The sequence below is a fragment of the Leopardus geoffroyi genome, chromosome C1 (genome assembly GCF_018350155.1).
Source record: "Leopardus geoffroyi isolate Oge1 chromosome C1, O.geoffroyi_Oge1_pat1.0, whole genome shotgun sequence".
Classification (NCBI taxonomy): Eukaryota; Metazoa; Chordata; class Mammalia; order Carnivora; family Felidae; genus Leopardus; species Leopardus geoffroyi.
In genome coordinates this window covers 129,608,547-129,627,886 of record NC_059328.1, presented here as the reverse complement: position 1 = coordinate 129,627,886, position 19,340 = coordinate 129,608,547, and the positions used below count along the sequence as shown (strand labels likewise).

Here is a 19,340-nt window from a genome sequence, read left to right as displayed (position 1 = left end):
ATCTTGCTTTGCAAATCAGTAGGACTCAACTCCAGGAGAGCCAGGAGGGCTATAGGAAACTGAGACTCTGCTTTTTTTTTTTTTTTTATGTTTGTTTATTTTTGAGAGAGAGAAAGAGAGAGAGAGAGAGAGACAGTGTGAGTGGGGAGGGGCAGAGAGAGAGGGAGACAAAGAATCCAAAGCAGGTGCCAGAATCCGAGCTGTCAGCACAGAGCCTGATGCAGGGCTCAAACTCACAAACTGTGAGATCATGACCTGAGTAAAAGTTGGACGCTTAACCGACTGAACCACCCAGGCTCTCCAAGACTCTGCTCCTAATATCACTCAATCAGAGACCCAGTACAGAGACTGAAATTTGAAAAGTGCCTGAACCATATAGGAAGGAAGTTTCTTGACTAATTTTAGGATTTGTGTTGGAGGAGCAGGGACCTTTAGAAGCTTTCTCCAGGAGTGGAAATGCTGGAAGGCATCATTTTTCTTGCCCTTCTTCAGCCTAGCTTGCTGGATATTGGTAGGAGCCAATGATGACACTCTCCATCTACTGCTTGCACTGCCCGGCATGCCCCACCAGACCTGCCCCACCAGATACCCCTTCAAAGCGGCTCATACCCCACCACACCCAGAAGACAACCCCAGCTGATATCAGTTCTCCTACAAAGTGACTTCTGTGCCAAGGATACTGGGGGCAGCCTCACCTGCCAGTATGACTGCAGTAATTGTGGCTAGGCCTCTTGGCGGGCTGTGTTGGGAGCTCATACCACTGACCAGTGAGTCCACAGAAGCTATAGCTTGTCTCTCAGCCAGCCAGGCTATGGGCTATTTCCACCCATCAGTGTGCCCATAGTAGTTTCAGCCTAGTCACAACAGGAATACATATGTATCCCACAGAGGGGATACCCCTAGTGTACCCTTAGTGAATGGGGGCATTGCACTACTGGCTCCCTCAGGATGCCTTCTACACAAGGCCACTACTTTCAAAACTATGAGATATAGCTGATCTACCTAATGTGTGGAAATAAACACAGAGAATCAGGTAAAATTAGAAGACACAGGAATATGTTCCAAACAAAAGAAGGAGACAAAACATCAGAAAAAGAACTAAACAAACTACCTGATGAAGAAATGTGAGTAATGTTTATAATGATGCTCACTAGATTTGGAAGAAGAGTGGATGAACTCCATGAGAACCTCAGTGAAGAGACAGAAAATGTAAAAAAGAACCAATAAGAGTTTTGAAACTCTTGGACGATAAGAGTTTGAAAACACAGTAACTGAAATGAAAAATATACTTGAGGGAATCAACAGCACATTAGAGAATGCAGAAGAACAGATCAATCTGGAAATCAGAATAGTGAAAAGCCCCAATGCTGAACAGCAAAAAGAAAAAAATAATTTTTTTAAAAAAATGAGGATAAGTTAAGGGTCCTCTGTACATCAAGTGTACTAACATTCATATTACAGGAGTGCCAGAAGGAAAAGAAGAGGCAGAAAACTTATTTGAAGAAATAATTACTGAAAATTTCCCCAACCTGTGGGAGGAAACAGCTCCAGGAGTCACAGAGAGCCCCAAATAAGATGTATCAGAGGAGGTCTACCTCAAGATACATAATAATTACAATATAAAAAAATTAAAGATAAGATGAAAATATTAAAAGCAGCAAAAGAAAAGAAAACAGTTGTGTAAAAGGGAAATCTCATAAGGCTATAAGCTGATTTTTCACCAGAAACTTTCCAGGCCAGAAGGAAAAAACCTGCAACCAAGAATATTCTACCTGCAAGGTTAACATTCAAAATTGAATAAGAGATATAGAATTTCCCAGACAAACCGAAATTAAAGGAGTCTATTACCACTAAACCAGACACACAAGAAATGTTAAAGGGGCTTCTTAACAAGAAAAATAAAAAGCCATAACTAGAAGTAAGAAAATTATGAAAGGAAAAAAAATCACTGGTAAAAGCAAATAAAGCTAAAATGAAGTATAAAACACAAAAGTAGTGAAATAAATTATATATATATATATATATATATATATAAATTATATCTACAAAAATTAGTTAAGGATTACACAGAATAAAGAGATATACAATATGACATCATATACATAAAATGTGGAGGGGGGTGTAAAAATGTTTTTCTTTTAGAATGTGTTTGAGCTTAAGCAACCATAAACTTAATATGGACTGATATATACATAAGATGTTATATATGAGTCTCATAGTAACCATAAACCAAAAATTTGTAATAAATACACAAAAAATAAAGAGAAGGGAATCCAAGCTTTACACTAAAGAAAGTCATCAAATCACATGGCAATAGAGCAAGAGAAAAAGAAACGAACTACAAAAACAATTAACAACTATATATATTTATTCACCCAACATAGAAACACCGAAATATATAAAGCAAATATTATCAGACATAAAGAATTAACAGTAATACAATAATAATAGGGAACTTTACAACACCTTTACATCAATGAATAGATCATCCTGGCAGAAAATTAATCAGCAAACAATGGCTTGGGATGACACATTAGATCAGATGGACTTAACAGATATATACAGAACATTCCATTCAAAAACAGCAGAATACCCTTTTTTTTCAAGTGCACATGGTAGGCCACAAAACTTGTATCAATACACTTAAGATAACTGAAATCATACCAAACATCTTTTCTTATCATAGCCATATGAAACTAGAAATCAATTACAAGAAAAAAATGGGGAAAAAAAACATGGAGGCTAAGCAGTATGCTACTAAAAACCCTATGGATCAACTAAGAAATCAAAGAGGAAATAAAAAAAAATATCTGGAAACAATAAAAACGGAAACTCGACAGTGCAAAGTGTTTGGGATGCAGCAAATGCAATTCTAAGAAGTTTATAGTGCTACTTGTCTACTTAAGAAACAAGAAAAATCTCAATCTAATCTTACACCTAAAAGAACTTGGAAAAGAATAAACAAAATTCAAAATTAGTAGAAGGAAGGAAATGATAAAGATCAGAGATGAAATAAATAAATTAAATACTTAAAAAACAATAGGAAAGATCAGTGAAACCAAGAGCTGATTCTTTGAAAAGATAAACAGAATTCATAAAACTTTAGCCAGATTCATTAAGAAAAAAGGAGCGAGGACTCAAATAAAATCAGAAATGAATGAGAAGTTACAACTGACATCATAGAAATACAAAAGATTATAAGAGACTACTATGAAAAATTATATACCAACAAATCATACACCAAGAAATAGAAGATTCTAAGACTGAATCAGGAAGAAATAGAAAATCTGAACAGGCAGATTACTATCGACAAAACTGAATCAGTAATCAAAAAACTTCCAACAAACAAAAGTCCAGGACCAGAAGGATTCACTGGGGAATTCTGCCAAACATTTAAAGAGCTAATACCTATACTTCTCAAATTATTCCAAAAAAGGGAAGAGAAAGGAATGCTTCCAAATTCATGCTACAGAACCAGCATTACCCTAATACCAAAGTAAAAATCAGACAAAGACACTACAAAAACAAAAGAAGACAAAACAAAATGGCCAAGATCCAAAATAGATTCATAAATTCTCAGCAAAATATTAACAAACTGAATTCAACAATACATTAAAAGGATCATTCACCACAATCAAGTAGGATTTATTCTGGGATATGAGGATGATTCAATATCTGCTAATCAATCAACATGATATGCCACATTAACAAAATGAAGGATAAAAATCATATTATCATCTCATTAGATGCAAAAAAAAGACATTTGACAAAATTAAACATTTATTCATGATAAAAATTTTCAACAAAGTGGGCTTAAAGGGAACATAACATAACATGATAAAGGCCAAATAGGAAAAACCCACAGTTAACATCATACTCTCGTGAAAAGCTGAAAGCTTCCCCTCTAATGTCGGCAATAAGACAAAGATTTCCACTCTTACAACTGTTATTCAACACAATACTGAAGTCCTAGGCACAGCAATCAGACAAGAAAAAGAAACAAAGGCATTTAAGTTGGTAAGGAAAAAGTTAAACTGCCACTGTTTACAGAGGACACGACACTATATATAGAAAACCCTAAAGAGTCCACTAAAAAACTATTAAAAGTATAAGTTCAGTAAAATTTTAGGATACAAAATTAATTGCAGAAATCTATACCATCTCTGTACACTAACAACAAACTAGCAGAAAGAAAAATCAAGAAAGCAATCCCATTTACAACTGCATTAAAAAGAATAAAATACTTGCAGCACTTGGGTGCCTCAGTTGGTTAACTGTTGCCTCTTGATTTTGGCTGAGGCCATGATCTCGCCATTTGTGAGATTGAGCCCTGCATCAAGCTCTGCATTGACAGCACAGAACCTGCTTAGGATTCTCTCTTTCGGCCCTTCCTCCATTTGCACTCTCTCTCAAAATAAATAAACATTTAAAACAATAAAAATAAAGAAAAAAATAGAGCCCAGTATTTTGGTTCTAGTACTAGAAATGGAATGGAATTGATGGACTGGGAGGTAACATCGACTTGTTTTTGATTGATGTTAATAAAAAAAGGTGGGGGGGGGGTATTAGAAAAAAGTTAGAGTACACAGTGACTGATTAATTTCAAGCTCGGATAACTGCAAAAATCATGGTGAGAAAAAGGAAGCTGGAGAATATACTTTGATGACAAGTTTATATTTTGTAAGATGTTTTGTTTTTGTTTTGTTTTTTAAAAAATCATTTTAATTTTATTTAAATCCAAGCTACTTAACATATAGTGTAACAATGATTTCAGGAGTAGAATTTAGTGATTCATCACTTATGTATAAAACCCAGGGCTCATCCCAAAAAGTGCCCACCTTAATGTCCATCACCCGTTTAGCCCATCCCCCCCTCACACCCCTCCAGCAACCCTCAGTTTGTTCTCTTTATTTAAGAGTCTCTTGGACTGGGTGGCGCAGTCGGTTAAGCGTCCAACTTCAGCCAGGTCATGATCTCGCGGTCCGTGAGTTTGAGCCCCGCGTCAGGCTCTGGGCTGATGGCTCAGAGCCTGGAGCCTGTTTCCGATTCTGTGTCTCCCTCTCTCTCTGCCCCTCCCCCATTCATGCTCTGTCTCTCTCTGTCCCAAAAATAAATAAACGTTGAAAAAAAAAATTAAAAAAAAAAAGAGTCTCTTGGGGCGCCTGGGTGGCGCAGTCGGTTAAGCGTCCGACTTCAGCCAGGTCACGATCTCGCGGTCTGTGAGTTCGAGCCCCGCATCGGGCTCTGGGCTGATGGCTCAGAGCCTGGAGCCTGTTTGCGATTCTGTGTCTCCCTCTCTCTCTCTGCCCCTCCCCCGTTCATGCTCTGTCTCTCTCTGTCCCAAAAATAAATAAACGTTGAAAAAAAAAATTAAAAAAAAAAAAAGTCTCTTGTGGTGTGCTTCCCTCTGTTTTTATCTTATATTTCCTTCCCTTCCCATATGTTCATCTCTTTTGTTTCTTAAATTCTGCATGTGAGTAAAAAAATTAAAAAAAATCTGCATATGAGTGAAATCATATGATATTTATCTTCCTTTGGCTTATTTTGCTTCGCATAATACACTCTAGTTCCATCCATGTTGTTACAAATGGCAAGATTTCATTCTTTTATATTGCTAATATTCCATTGTATATATATATACACCACATCTTCTTTATCCATTTGTTGGTCGATGGACATCTGGGCTCTTTCCATAATTTGGCTATTATTAATAGCGCTTCTATAAACATTGGGGTGCATGTGCCCCTTCAAAGCAGCACACCTGTACCCTTTGGATAAATAGTAGTGCAATTGCTGGGTCATAGGGTAGTTCCTCTATGGAGGAACCTCCATACTGTTTTCCAGAGTGGCTGCACCAGTCTGCATTCCCACCAGCACTGCAAGTGTTCCCCTTTCTCTGAATCTTTGCCAACATCTGTTGTTTCCTGAGTTGTTAATTTTAGCCATTCTGACAGGTGTGAGGTGGCATTTCAATGTGGTTTTGATTTGTATTTCCCTGATGATGAGTGATGTTGAGCATCTTTTCATGTGTCTGTTAGCCATCTGGATGTCTTCTTTGAAAAAGTATCTGTTCCTGTCTTTTGCCCATTTATTCACTAGATGATTTGTTTTTTGGGTGTTGATTTTGATAAATTCTTATAGATTTTCTGATACTAACCCTTTTTCCAACATGTCATTTGCAAATACCTTCTCCCATTCAGTTAGTTGCTTTTTAGTTTTGTTGATTGTTTCCTTTGCTGTGCAGAAGCTTTTTTATCTTGATGAGATCTTAATAGTTCAATTTTGCTTTTGTTTCCCTTCCCTCTGCAGACAGGCATACTCAGAAGTTGCTGTGGCCGAGGTCAAAGAGATTGTTGCTTGTTTTCTCCTCTAGGATTTTGATGGTTTCCTGTCTTACATTTAGGTCTTTCAACCAATTTGAGTTTATTTTTGTGTATAGTGTAAGGAAGTATCCCTGTTCATTCTGCATGTCGCTGTCCAGTTTTCCTAACACCACTTGCTGAAGAGACTGTCTTTTTTCCATTGGATACTCTCCTGCTTTGTCAAAGATTAGTTTTCCATGCGTTTGTGACTCCATTTCTGGGTTTTCTGTTCTGTTCCATTGACCTATGTATTTGTTTTTGTGCCAGTACCATACTGCCTTCATGATTACAGCTTTGTAATACAGCTTGAAGCCTGGAATTCTGATGCCTCCAGCTTTCTTTTTCTTTTTTTAACACTACTTTGTCTATTTGGGGTCTTTTCTGGTTCCATACAAATTTTAGAATTGTTTGTTTTAGCTCTGTGAAGAATGCTGGTATTATTTTGATAGGGATTGCATTGGATATGTAGATTGCTTTGGGCAGTATCAACATTTTAAAAATGTTTGTTCTTCAAATCCATGAGCATGGATTGTTTTTCCATTTCTTTGTGTCTTCTATAATTTCTTTCATAAGCTTTCTGTAGTTTTTAATGTATAGATCTTTTACCTCTTTGCTTAAGTTTATTCCTAGGTTTTTTGTGGTATTTGGTGCAATTGTAAATTACATTGATTCCTTCATTTCTCTTTCTCCTGCTTCATTATTGGTGTATAGAAATGCCCACAGATTTCAGTGCGTTGACTTTTTATCCTGTGACTTTATTGGATTCATTTATCAGTTCTAGAAGTTTTTTGGTGGAGTCTTTTGGGTTTTCCATGTAGAGTATAATATCGTCTACAAAGAGTGAAAATTTAACTTCTTCCTTGCTGATTTGAATGCCTTTTATTTCTTTTTGTTGTCTGATTGCTGAGGCTAGGACTTGCATCACTATATGGAACAACAATTGTGAGAGTGGACATCCCTGTTGTGTTCCTGACCTTAGGGGGAAAGCTCTCAGTTTTTCCCCATTGAGGATAATATTAGCTGTGGGTCTTGTATATGGCCTTTATTATCATGAGGTGTTTCTTTCCCTACTTTCTTGAGTCCAGGGCTGAGTGGCTTTCCAGGAGAATTCTACCAAACATTTAAAGAAGAGTTAACACCTATTCTTTTGAAACTGTTCCAAAAAATTGAAATGGAAGGAAAATTTCCAAACTCATTCTATGAGGCCAGCATTACCTTGATTCCAAAACCAAACAAAGACCCCACTAAAAAGGAGAACTACACACCAATTTCCGTGGTGAACATGGATGCAAAAATTCTCAACAAGCTACTAGCAAACTGAATCCAACAATACATTAAAAGAATTATTCATCACAATCGAGTGGGATTTATTCCTGGGCTATAGGGCTGGTTCAATATCCACAAATAAATCAACGTGATACATCACATTAATAAAAGAAAGGATAAAAACCATATGATCCTCTCAATAGATGCAGAAAAAGCCTTTGACAAAATACAGCATCCTTTCGTGATAAAAACCCTCAAGAATGTTTTTAATAAATATGTATCTACAGACATTTGGATATGCAAGATTTAAGCTGAGTGGGAGAGAGATCAGGGTCGATGATGTATTCTGGAGAATTAGCATCATAAAGCTAATGGTCAAAACTAGGAGACTAGATTTCATCACCCAAGCATATTACAAAGAATTAGATGATCAGTGGGATGATATGCAATGTCAACTTTTAAAAGTCACTGCATTATGGGGAACCCACAAAGGGGACAAAGAGGAAAACAATAAAGCTCATAGAGGATAGAATTAGAGAAACTCTGAGAAAGCCATAGGTAGTGTCAACAGTAGCCGAGTGTACTACCAAAAAATAAAGGAGGAATCATCTCCAATGAATTTGGCAATATGAATATCTTTGATAATAGTTTTAAAAGAAAGTTGAGGGCACAAGTCTGATGGCAGTGAGATTAAAAGCAAACTAAATAAAGAGGAAGAAGCTAGAGATTGTTGACATAGGTCTAAAGAGTAAGAATGGGAAGAGGAAGCAGGAACTGAAAGAGTAGTGCTTGTTTCTTTGCACTTTAGATTTTTTTCCCCCTGAAGTGAAAGAGCCTACACAGAGTAGTATGACAAAAACAGAGATTGAAGCAAGGTTTTTAAGAAAACTGGAAAGGATAGAGTCAAGAGCACATATGAATGAGTTGCCTTTCCTAGTTCTAATTATCTTCCCATTCATAATCATAGTCCTGATACACCCATCTCTATCTATGCTCTTGGTTAATTCTTAAAACTGCTTTGTATTGTAGATAGCACAGGGAAGCTATGAAGCAGAGTACCAAGGTCAAAATCCCAGCTTACTGATATGTTACCTTGAGCAAATTGTCTAATTTCTCTGCATCTTTATTACCTATGAAATAGGATAATAATACCATCTACTGTGTAGGACTGTAATAATAGTAGCTGGCTTAAGGAGGAGTTGTATTATATTATTTAATTCATGTAAATCTCTTAGAAATATGTCTGTACGTGACAAGCACTCAACACATATTAGCAATTATTATTATTCCAGGCACAGCTAAGTGATTTCACTCTGAAACTTCACAAGTCTTCTATGAGTTAGACACTATTATTATCCCATTTCATATATTGTAATGATTAATAATTATTGAAAAGTTACCACTTACTACTTACTAATTGACTTTAGAGTCAAGGCTCTAAATGCATTACATATAGCAACAACAAAAAACTTTATTATTTACAGCTATACTGGAATTCTCCCCACCCCATGCTTCACCTACAGATAGGGGATTGTTTCCAATCCAAAAGAAATCAAGAAAAGAATGGCATGAGATCTAGAATTAGAGAATCCAATATTGCAGAGAAGGGAAGAGAATATCTAGAAGGTGAAATAAATTATCTTAATAATTGTATAGCAGACGGACAGCAAATCACCACAGACTGAAAAAATGAACAGAGCTCCAGAATAGACGTTCCCATGGGGAAAAGTTAACAGATGTCTTGATCTGCTGGACTGTATTGAGAGGATTAATACTTCTGCTTGGGGTATAAGTAGTGATAGTGATGTGGAGAACGAAACAAAAGAAAAAAATTAAATTTTCTTACAACTTACAGCCCATTGACATGTCCTTGAGACAGAGTGACCTTCCTCAAGGAGCTTAGCTACCTAGATGTTAATATTTTGCTAAGGGCAAAAGGCAGCCTTGGCTTAACATTAGCCTGAACTTCAGGATTCTAGAAGTCTCCTTTAACATATAAAAATTCCTTTGGAAGCTTCCCTTCTCTCTACTCTCCCCAGATATATGTTAGCAATCATCCTCCAAGCAGATGGTCCTTTGATATACATCTGAAGGGTCTCTTGACTAAGGTTTAACTAAATAGTAGTAAATGACCTTTTCCTAACAAAAGCTAGTTCCTCAAGGTCCTGGAAACATTGCTTCCAAATTTTTAGACACTTAATGCTATCTCTAACCCCTTTCCAATTCAAAAGTATATAATCAGCCACTCCTCATAACCCCTGTACAGCTCTTTCTGCCCATGGGTCCTGTCCCTGTGCTTTAATAAAACCACCTTCTTTGGGGCACCTGAGTGGTTCTGTCGGTTAAGTGTCTGATTCTTGATTTTGGCTCAGGTCATGATCTCATGGTTTGTGAGATCAAGCCCTGTGTAGGACTTTGCACTGACAGCATGGAACCTGCTCTGGAGTCTCTCTCGCCTCTCTCTGCCCCTCCCCACCCCTCTTTCTCTCTCTCAAAATAAGTAAATATGAAAAATTAAATAACTAAAAATTTAAAAAACACCTTTTGCACCAAAGACGTCTCAAGAATTCTTTCTTATCTGTTCCTTCCCAAACCCCTACATTTTCACATCAGTAGATATATGGAAAACTAAGAAAAGAAACTAAAATGAAAACAATAGTTATCTCTAGGAAAAACAAAAAAATACCTGAAAGGAAATGTGATTGTAGTATAACTCATCATTCAATTATGAATAATATGTACATAGGCAAAATGATATAAACATTCAAATTATTTAACCAAAAATTTTGACATAAATATACTGACATGAGGGGTGCCTGGGTGGCTCAGTCAGTTGAGCAACCGACTTCGGCTCAGGTCATGATCTCACGGTCTGTGAGTTCGAGCCCTGCGTCAGGCTCTGTGCTAACAGCTCAGAGACTGGAGCCTGCTTCGGATTCTGTGTCTCCCTCTCTCTCTGTCCCTCCCCCACTCATGCTCTGTCTCTCTCTGTCTCAGAAATAAATAAACATTAAATTTTTTTTAAAAATTAAAAAAGTAAATATACTGACATGATAGGGGAGGAAATGTGCGTATTTAGCTATTTTAATGCAGTAAAATTAAGAAAGACAAGAATAACATGTTATTTAGAATTAGGAAAGAAAATTTCATAAGAAACAACTGAAATATTGCAAAGTGTTGAAGGTGGTTGCTTCTGGAGAGTGGGACTCAGATGGGAGTGAGTAGGGCTAGGAATTTTTACTTCTGCAATATTTTCAGTATTTTTACCACTGTAATGCAAATTTAATTATGCCTTTGAAAGTTCTACAGTCTTTCAGAAATTCTATATTCAAGATTTCCAACTAGATTGTATACCCTGTGAAGATAGGGGTCATCATTCATTATGTTATAACCATCCATGGTACCTATTCAAGCCACTGATGACTGAACAAAACCAAGGATCTGGATAAACTACAGACATGAACACAGACCTTTAGTACTACAAAAGAATTCGGAAATTAAGTCATTACTTTTAATTTTATAAATGAGCAAAAAGACCCAAAAAAGTAAATTATTAGTTCCTAGAGAAGAAGTTATCTGAATGTACTGTATGCTTTGATTTTGGCATCATTATCTATTACTTATTAATTAGTAATAAATTATATAATACTCTATTAAAAAAAAACATTTAAAAACTGAACCATGGGGCACCTGGGTGACTCAGTAGGTTAAGTGTCTGACTCTTGGTTTCGGCTCAGGTCATGATCTCACAGTTCGTGAGTTTGAGCCAGGTGTTGGGCTCCGCAGTGACAGTGCAAAGCCTGCATGGGGTTCTCTCCCTCACTCTCTGCCCCTCCCCTGCTTACTTGAGCATGCACTCTCTCCCTCTCTCAAAATAAATAAATAAACGTAAAAAAAAAAGTAAAAACTGAACCACAAAAAAACAGAAAGGGAGGGCCGCCTGGGTGACTCAGTGGGCTAAGCATCCTATTTCTGCTTAGGTCATGATCTTGAGGTTCATGAGTTTGAGCCCCATGACTGTCTGTGCTGACAGCTTGGAGCTTGGACACTGCTTCGGATTCTGTGTTCCCTTCTCTCTCTGCCCCTCCCCCACTCACACTCTGTCAGGCTGTCTCTCTCTCTTAAAAATAAATAAACATTAAAAAAAATTTTTAACAGTAAAAAGAAAAATAGGGGAATGGAATCCCCTACACATCCAGCAATGCCTGCTCTGATCAGGCAGAGGTACTGTCCTGGTGAAAGAATGTCAGGCCTACAATAGAGAAATCCAGCAAAAGATAAAATATCAGTTTCTGTTGCTGTTGTAAATTGGATCCACAGTCAGTCATTTCTTCCCAGTTTTCTATCATTATTTCCTGAAGCAGAGTAAGTTACAGCAATCCACCTCCAGATAGGTGATTTGATTATCTTTAGCATGTGGAATCTTTTACTCTCGTAATGCTTATCAGCTCTGGCACAAATTGAACACATTAATCACCAAAAAAAGAAGTCTGCAAGAAGGATAGGAGCTAGTGAGTTTCACTGATAATGGAAAAATGCTTTTTTTTTTTTTAAGAACCACATTGCTAATATTAAGTTGAAAGGAAAAGACAATTTTTTTTGGAGTGATAACTATAATAATGAGTACAGAAGTGAATTTAAATGGACATTAGGAGAACTGAGAAGCACTCACTCAATCCTCAGGGGCAAACAGGAGTTGGTAATTATTTATATTTGATTCTAATGAAAAGAATACTAGACTCTCCGTTTGGGATTTTTTTTGAGACACGTAAAATCTGGAGGAGGGCTGAAAAATCTGAGCTCAAAGATCTGTATCTTTTCCCAAATGAACATATGGATGTGTGCCTTCAAATGGTTAACGCTTATCTCGGCGCGGCTGGAAGCACTGCACAAATCAGAGCCTGTGAACGTTGAAAGCGAGCGTCTAACTAAAGCGCCGCAGGAGAAGGGGCGCCAGGGGGGCGAGGAGCGCCAGGCGGCAGCTGCTATCAGTAGCTCCTTCTTATCCCCTCGCCCAGCCTGCAGGGCTGGGCTCGACCCATCTATCACCGCATAGAAAGAGCCCGAGGCTTGGCTCTGACAAAAACGTCCTTTTTTGTTACCTTGCTATTATGCCTGGCAGCTTCTGGTCCATGAATTCCTGCATGCACTGGTGTTCCGTGGAACTGCTGAGAAACCTCCGGAAAGATTCAACGTATCTGCTGTGGTCAGAAAACAGGCTCCTCATGGAAGATGCCATGTTTGGTTTCTGATGGAAGGCAGAGAAGGAGGGGAAGCTTTAACTTCCCCTCCTCTTCCCAGTTCCTTTTCTCTCTACTCACCCCCACCAATTCCTATCCCCACTTCTCGCACCACTCCCCCCACCCTGCCAGAAAAGCCTGCTTTGAGTTTCAACATGCAACGAAGGCTGGTGTGCAAATCACATTCTTACGTCAGTTATTTGTGCAGGACTTTGAGCTGATACTTTAACCCCTGCAGTGTTCCTTTATAAGAAACGGAGGTGGTAAAGCAAAGCAATAAATCCATTGTTATAACTTGTTTTTAAACGTCTGAAGTTCAGAAAGTCATAAAAACTGATCCCATTCTAATCACTTCCTGTTTTGTCAGCCTTTGCCAGGAGTGAATTCCAAGTGGGACAGTGGCTGCTTTAAGGGCCAAAGGCGACAAACACAGGGTAAACAGCCAGTTACAAGGCTACAAACCACTTTCAGAAATATACCCCTGCTGAAATCTTTGACAGAAGATGGATGTCCACCTCCATGCTTTCTACAGGAGAATTTCTTGCCTTCACCCTTCTCAGAACATGAACTTTTTACACTCCTCCACTGCGTTTCTTCAAATGCTGGTTTGTTGTGATTCAGGAAGTCTCCTTAGCAGAAACCATCCTGGAGGGACCTGGAAACTATTAATTGGAAGGTGTGAGAAGCCTGCTGGAGTATGGGGAAGAATCAGGGGAATGAGAGTAGTCTTAGGGCACAAAATGCAGGAGAAGGGGTAAAAGCCAAGTCCCTAAAAATCATTCCCTAAATTCTTCTGAACATGAGATTTTAGATACTTAGGGTTGGATGAACCTCTGGCAGCCTAGTGGTGTCACCTATCAGAGACCCACAGTGTTAGAGTGTTCATGTGCCAGAGCTTTTACTTGGGAAGTGGTGTTGAAGAAGACCACTCCTTCTCCAGCACAGGATGTTAATAATAGTATCCAACTCATGGAAGAGTTGTAAGAATTAATGAGTGAATTCATATGCCTCTCTTAGAAATGTATCTGCCTAAGCCATTCCTCTGCTCTGATTCAGCTCCAAAACTGCCCTTCAAGCATTCAACAAATCCTCTTTTATGAGCCCTCATCGTCTCACTACTCTTAGAACTGTGCTTTTATCCTAGGAGAGAGTGGGAAACCCGGAAAAGCAGATTCATGTGGGTGTAGTGTGTAACTATGTGTCCTTGGCTGAAAGACAAGTTTCTGTTTGCTCATCAGTAAACTGGGAACAATGAATTAAAATCTGATAGGGTTTTAGTGAGAATTATGTGGATAACAAGTACCTTATGCTTAGCACATTGTTACTGCTCCCATAAAATGCAAGCTGGTCCCTTCTGGATGAGAAACAAAACAAACAAACAAACAAAAACACTGAAATTGAGTTTCATGTCATTTTCACATGTCATGAAATATTACTCTTCTTTGGATTTTTTCCAGTCATGGAAAGATGTAAGTTATTCTTAGCTCATGGGCTGCACAAAAACATGTTGCTGGGCTGGATTTGACCACCAGGCGCTAACTTAGCTCCTAGGGCTACACACATACAAATATATGCTACTCAACTGCCATGTCTATCCAACCAGCCCTGTCTTCCTCAAACTGACTCTCACAAGCTTCTGGTTCTTCATTACCGCCTCTGCTCTTTTCTTAAACACTCAATCCAAATCATTCATTTACATATTCATCTACTAAACAAATATTTAGTAAGGGTGTATTCAGCTGTGAAGAAATGTCATTGACCTTAACTTCAAAAGTGCCTACTAAAACCTGCTTTTAATTAAAACTCATTCTTCACCTGAGATCATCACCTGCGTCCCTTGTCAAATTTTCTCCAACAGTCAGCCCTTCATTTATGTTTCATTAAGGATTTCCTCCCCATTCTCAGGGCCTCTATCTTACTTGAGATTCTGGTTGCTGTTGTTGTTGACCTACTCTGCTATTTTCTTCCTGGCCTTCGTGCCTTAGGAGTCACACAGATCCTCGCCAATTTTATTGCCACTGCCAAACTCAGTTTTTTAAAGCACAGTAATGATAAAGTCACTCCTCTCCCTGCAAAATGTGTACTGTCTCTCCACCATACCCCAAGTTAAGTCCAAGACTCACTCTTTGCCCCTCACCCTCTCCCCCTGCCCCAAATCATCCAGACTTCTGTTTCATTTTCCTTTGGACTTGCCAGTGTGTCCCTTTCAACTGTGCTGCTTCTCTGGATGTATCCCTGTGCTTTCCTTCCTATCCCTCTCCACATAACGGCCCCTCCTTCAGTTCCTCCTCTTACCCCACCCACTGAAAATATTCCTACTCTTCATAGGCTACCACTTCCATGAAGCCTTCCATATTCCCCCCAAAAGGATTAGCACTTGTGCTCTTAACTTTCAGCCTCTTACAACTTTGATGGCATTTGTCCTTATGTTAGGGTTTACTAACATACTTGCCTCGTCCCCCCTGCTAGTCCCTATGTGATTGCTAGCTAATAGAGACAGGAATTGAGTCACAACTCTCCGTGATGTGTGCTGCCCACAGTAGGCTTTCAGTTATTTTAAATGACTAAAATTGTACTTTATCATTTTCACTATTGAGCTACTCTCCACTGTCAGATACTCTTCATCCTTTACATTATTGGGGGACTCTGTTAATATACAACTATGATTCCATTTATCGAGTTCTTATTATGTGCCAGGAATTATATGGATCTTTTCTAACTTAGTAGAGGATTTTTCACTTTGAAGCACCTCTGTGGGCTTGCCTATCTTACAGATGAGAAAACTGAGATTCTGAGAGGTTGGGTCCTTTGCTCAAGCATGCTTAGCAAGGAAGGGGCAGGACTGGGAATGTAATTCTAATATTTCAAATCCCTAACCGGTGCTCTCACAAACTATGTTCAGCCCAAATCTGCCTCCCTGTAACTTATACAAGGTACTGCTGAAACTGAATGGAAGGATTCTAGTTTCTTCCCCATATAACACTTATTGAAAATTTTGAAATTGGCTCATAGGATAGCCCTACTCTCAAAGGTGTCTGTTTCGTAGTTCCATAATTCTTAGTCCATGTGGGCTGCTATCACAAAAATGCCATACACTAAGTGGCTTAAACAAGGAGCATTTGTTTCTCAGAATTCTACAGCCTGGGAAGGCCAAGATCAAGGTGCTGGCAAATTGGGTGTCTGGGGAGGACCCATTTCTTTGCATAGTCATCTTCTCACTGCCTTTTCACATGTTAAAAGGGACAAGAAAGCTCCCTGGAATCTCTTTTCTAAGAGCACTAATCCTACTCATGAGGGCCCTACACTCATGAACTAATCACTTTTCAAAGACCCCCACCTCCTAATACTATAACATTGGGGCTTAAGCTTTCAACATGTGATTTGATGGGTACACAAATACTTGGTCCATAACAGTTACTAATCATTCCTTTCCAGTATAGCTTTATATAATCCATTATGCTAGTTTCCCCCTTTGGACAAACGAATTTGTCAGGTTTTCTTTAAAAAATTGGTGTTGTGGGGGGCGCCTGGGTAGCTCAGTTAGTTAAGAGGTTAAGCATTTGACTTCTGTCATGGTCTCAGGGTTTGTGAGTTCAAGCCCTGCACCGGGCTGTCAGCATAGATCCTTCTTTAAATCCTCTTTCTCTGTCTCTGCCCCTCCCCACCCCAATAAATAAATATTTTTTTAAAAAAATGGTGTTTGGAAATAAACACAGTCTCCCAAAAGTTGCCTAAGCAGTACGGATTAGACTAATATTTCCCAACCATGTTCTGTCCAATCCGAGTTCTTTCAGATGTTACTACTGCTTTCCAAAAAAAAAACCCCAAAAACAAAAAAAGCCCCGAGTTCAACAGATTCCTCTGGACAGTCATAATTCACATTAACATAAGAAAGGTTTATAAAACCTTTGCCACATGCCCTGTTAAAATGCAGATACACCATGTCTATGGCATTTTGGCATTTCTCTGATTAATCTTTTAGCCTCTTCAAAAAAGGGAAATCTTGTTGCTTTCAGCATGACTTGCACTTAACTGAACGCTGGTTTTAGCAATCACAACTTCCTTTTAAAATTGCAAATAGAGGGGCGCCTGGGTGGCTCAGTCAGTTAAGCTTCCGACTTCTGCTCAAGTCATGATCTCACGGAGTTTGAGCCCCACATTGGGCTCTGTGCTGACAGCTCAGAGCCTGCTTGGATCCTCTGTCCTCCTCTCTTTCTGACCCTCCCCCCCCCCACACACACACACTGTCTCTCTCTCTCTCTTTCTCAAAAGTGAATAAACATTAAAAAAATAAAATTGCAAATAAAATATCTGTTTCATAATCCAAAATGCATCTGGAATGTCCCTGGGGATTAAACATTTAGCTGGCTGGTAGGAATTAACTAAATTTTAGAAGCCCTCTTTCCCCCTCTTTTTTGAAAATGGGAGCAACTGTCTGGCACATCTGTCATTTGCCATGACTTCTCAAAGTTTACTGGCAATAACATCATTGCTCTTATAAATTATTGGTATATTCCAATGTGATTCTTCTAGGCTGTGAAAGATTGTCTTAATTAGAATTCTTAGATGTTCTCTTACCTATTGGGGTTTCTGTCCTCTATTACTTACCATATATTAAGCTGTTTCTGTGTCAAAGTACCTTTCACACATTATCTCATTATACTCCTAATCCTCTGGGAATGGAACTATTGATATCATCAAGCAAGACTCAGAACAAATACATTGTACAAGATCATATATCTCATGAGAGAAGAATCTGGATTCAAATTCATGTTGTTTAACTCCATGGACTATTTTTAAAAATTATATCATACTACTTCTTACCACTCTGTACCTTATCAAAATGAAGATTATTTTCCATATTAGAAAACTCTGGAACCAACAAAAAGTAGAGCGATTCTGTATTCTTCCTATCACCTATTAATATAATAATGTCCATGCTAGGTCATAAAGGAAAGGGTTTCTCTTGTTTATTCTTAACAAACAAAATTTATTTGTTTATTTTGAGAGAGAGAGAGAGAGAGAGTGCATGTGAGGAAGGGGCAGAAAAAGAAAGAGGGAGAAAGAGAGAATCCCGAGCAGTCTCTGCACCGTCAGCATAGAGCCTGAGTCAGGACTCAAACTCACAAACCATGAGATCATGACCTGAACAGATATCAAGAGTCGGACACTCAATTGACTGAACTACCAGGCACCCCTATTCTTTTTTTTAAATTTATTTTTTATTTTTTATTTGAGTATAGTTGACACACAGTGTCTCATTAGTTTTAGGTGTACAACATAGTGAATTGAAAAGTTTATACATTATGCTGTGTTCACCACAAGTGTAGCTGCCGTCTGTCCTGATATATCACTATTACAGTATTATTGACTATATTCTTAACAATGTGCATTTTATTCCCGTGACTTATTCTTGCCATAACTGGAAGCCTGTATCTCCCCTCCCCTTCACCCACTTTTTTCAACCTCCACCCTGCTCCCTTCTGGCAATCATCAATTTATTCTCTATTTATAGGTATGATTCTGCTTTTTTTTTAATTTCCTTTTATTCTTATTGCTTTGAATGTGCTATGCCAAAAAACAAACAAATGAACAAAAGAGGAATAAACGATAGCAAAATCCCAAGGACCCATTTTATGGTACGTAACATTCTTCAGCAGTCTCCACTCTGGTCTGTAGTCTTTTGAACACTATTTTTATTGGCCTTATTCTTATCCTTAGCTATATGCCCCATAGCATAACATATATGTAAATGATAATGACAATATTATTAAATTGTCTTAATCAGATAGTTACAAGAGTCCCACTTTATTTTCTCTTGACAAACATGGAGGAGGAAGGTATTTTATACAAATTGGTTGGCTTATTTGATGTGCTAGTTTACTTGAAATTTAACAAGCAGTTTAGCCCAACTGTGGTCTTGAAGGGAGGTTTGAAATCATAGTACATAAAATATTAGAGCTCAATTTGATTGGTAACATCAGGCACAGATGATAGATTATCAGAATCCTACTTTTAACAGGACATTTAGCTAAGTTTCTTGTAAGTGTAGAAACAAGCTAAGAAGCAAGAAACTTGAGCACTATATACAAGCTTAGCCTCTTACTAGGTAAATAACATCAGGTAAATGATGTAACTGCTTTAAACTTCCTCCCCCATCCCCTACCACCCCTACTATATATAAATATGGGGAAAGAAGGTAGACTAGATGACCTTTAAGGTTCCTTGAAGTTCTGATTAGTCTTCATCTTTTAAAAAAGATAAATTACTTTGGGCTTATGAAACTAAAGTTAGATGTATTCATAACTAGCAGAGCCACCGTATACAAAGACTATCAATGAATCATAAATGATAACCTGAAGATAATCTCTGGGTAAGCAGCCCCTTGACTTTATGTGAAATATCCCTGGCCACATTTTATCAATGGAAATTTCTTAAACTCACACAACTGGTAATAATGCCATTATGTCTT

At 38.1% G+C, this 19,340-nt stretch overlaps 1 protein-coding gene across 1 annotated transcript in view; it reads right to left on the bottom strand.

Moving 5' to 3' along the window:
- Positions 1-13,008, bottom strand: part of HNMT (histamine N-methyltransferase) — a 46,497-nt gene extending 33,489 nt beyond the window's left edge. The window contains exon 1 of the mRNA XM_045479673.1: positions 12,731-13,008. Coding sequence (XP_045335629.1) covers positions 12,731-12,867 — 137 coding nt within the window. The 5' untranslated portion in view covers positions 12,868-13,008. The remainder of the gene's footprint in view (positions 1-12,730) is intronic.
- Positions 13,009-19,340: the final 6,332 nt, after the last annotated feature.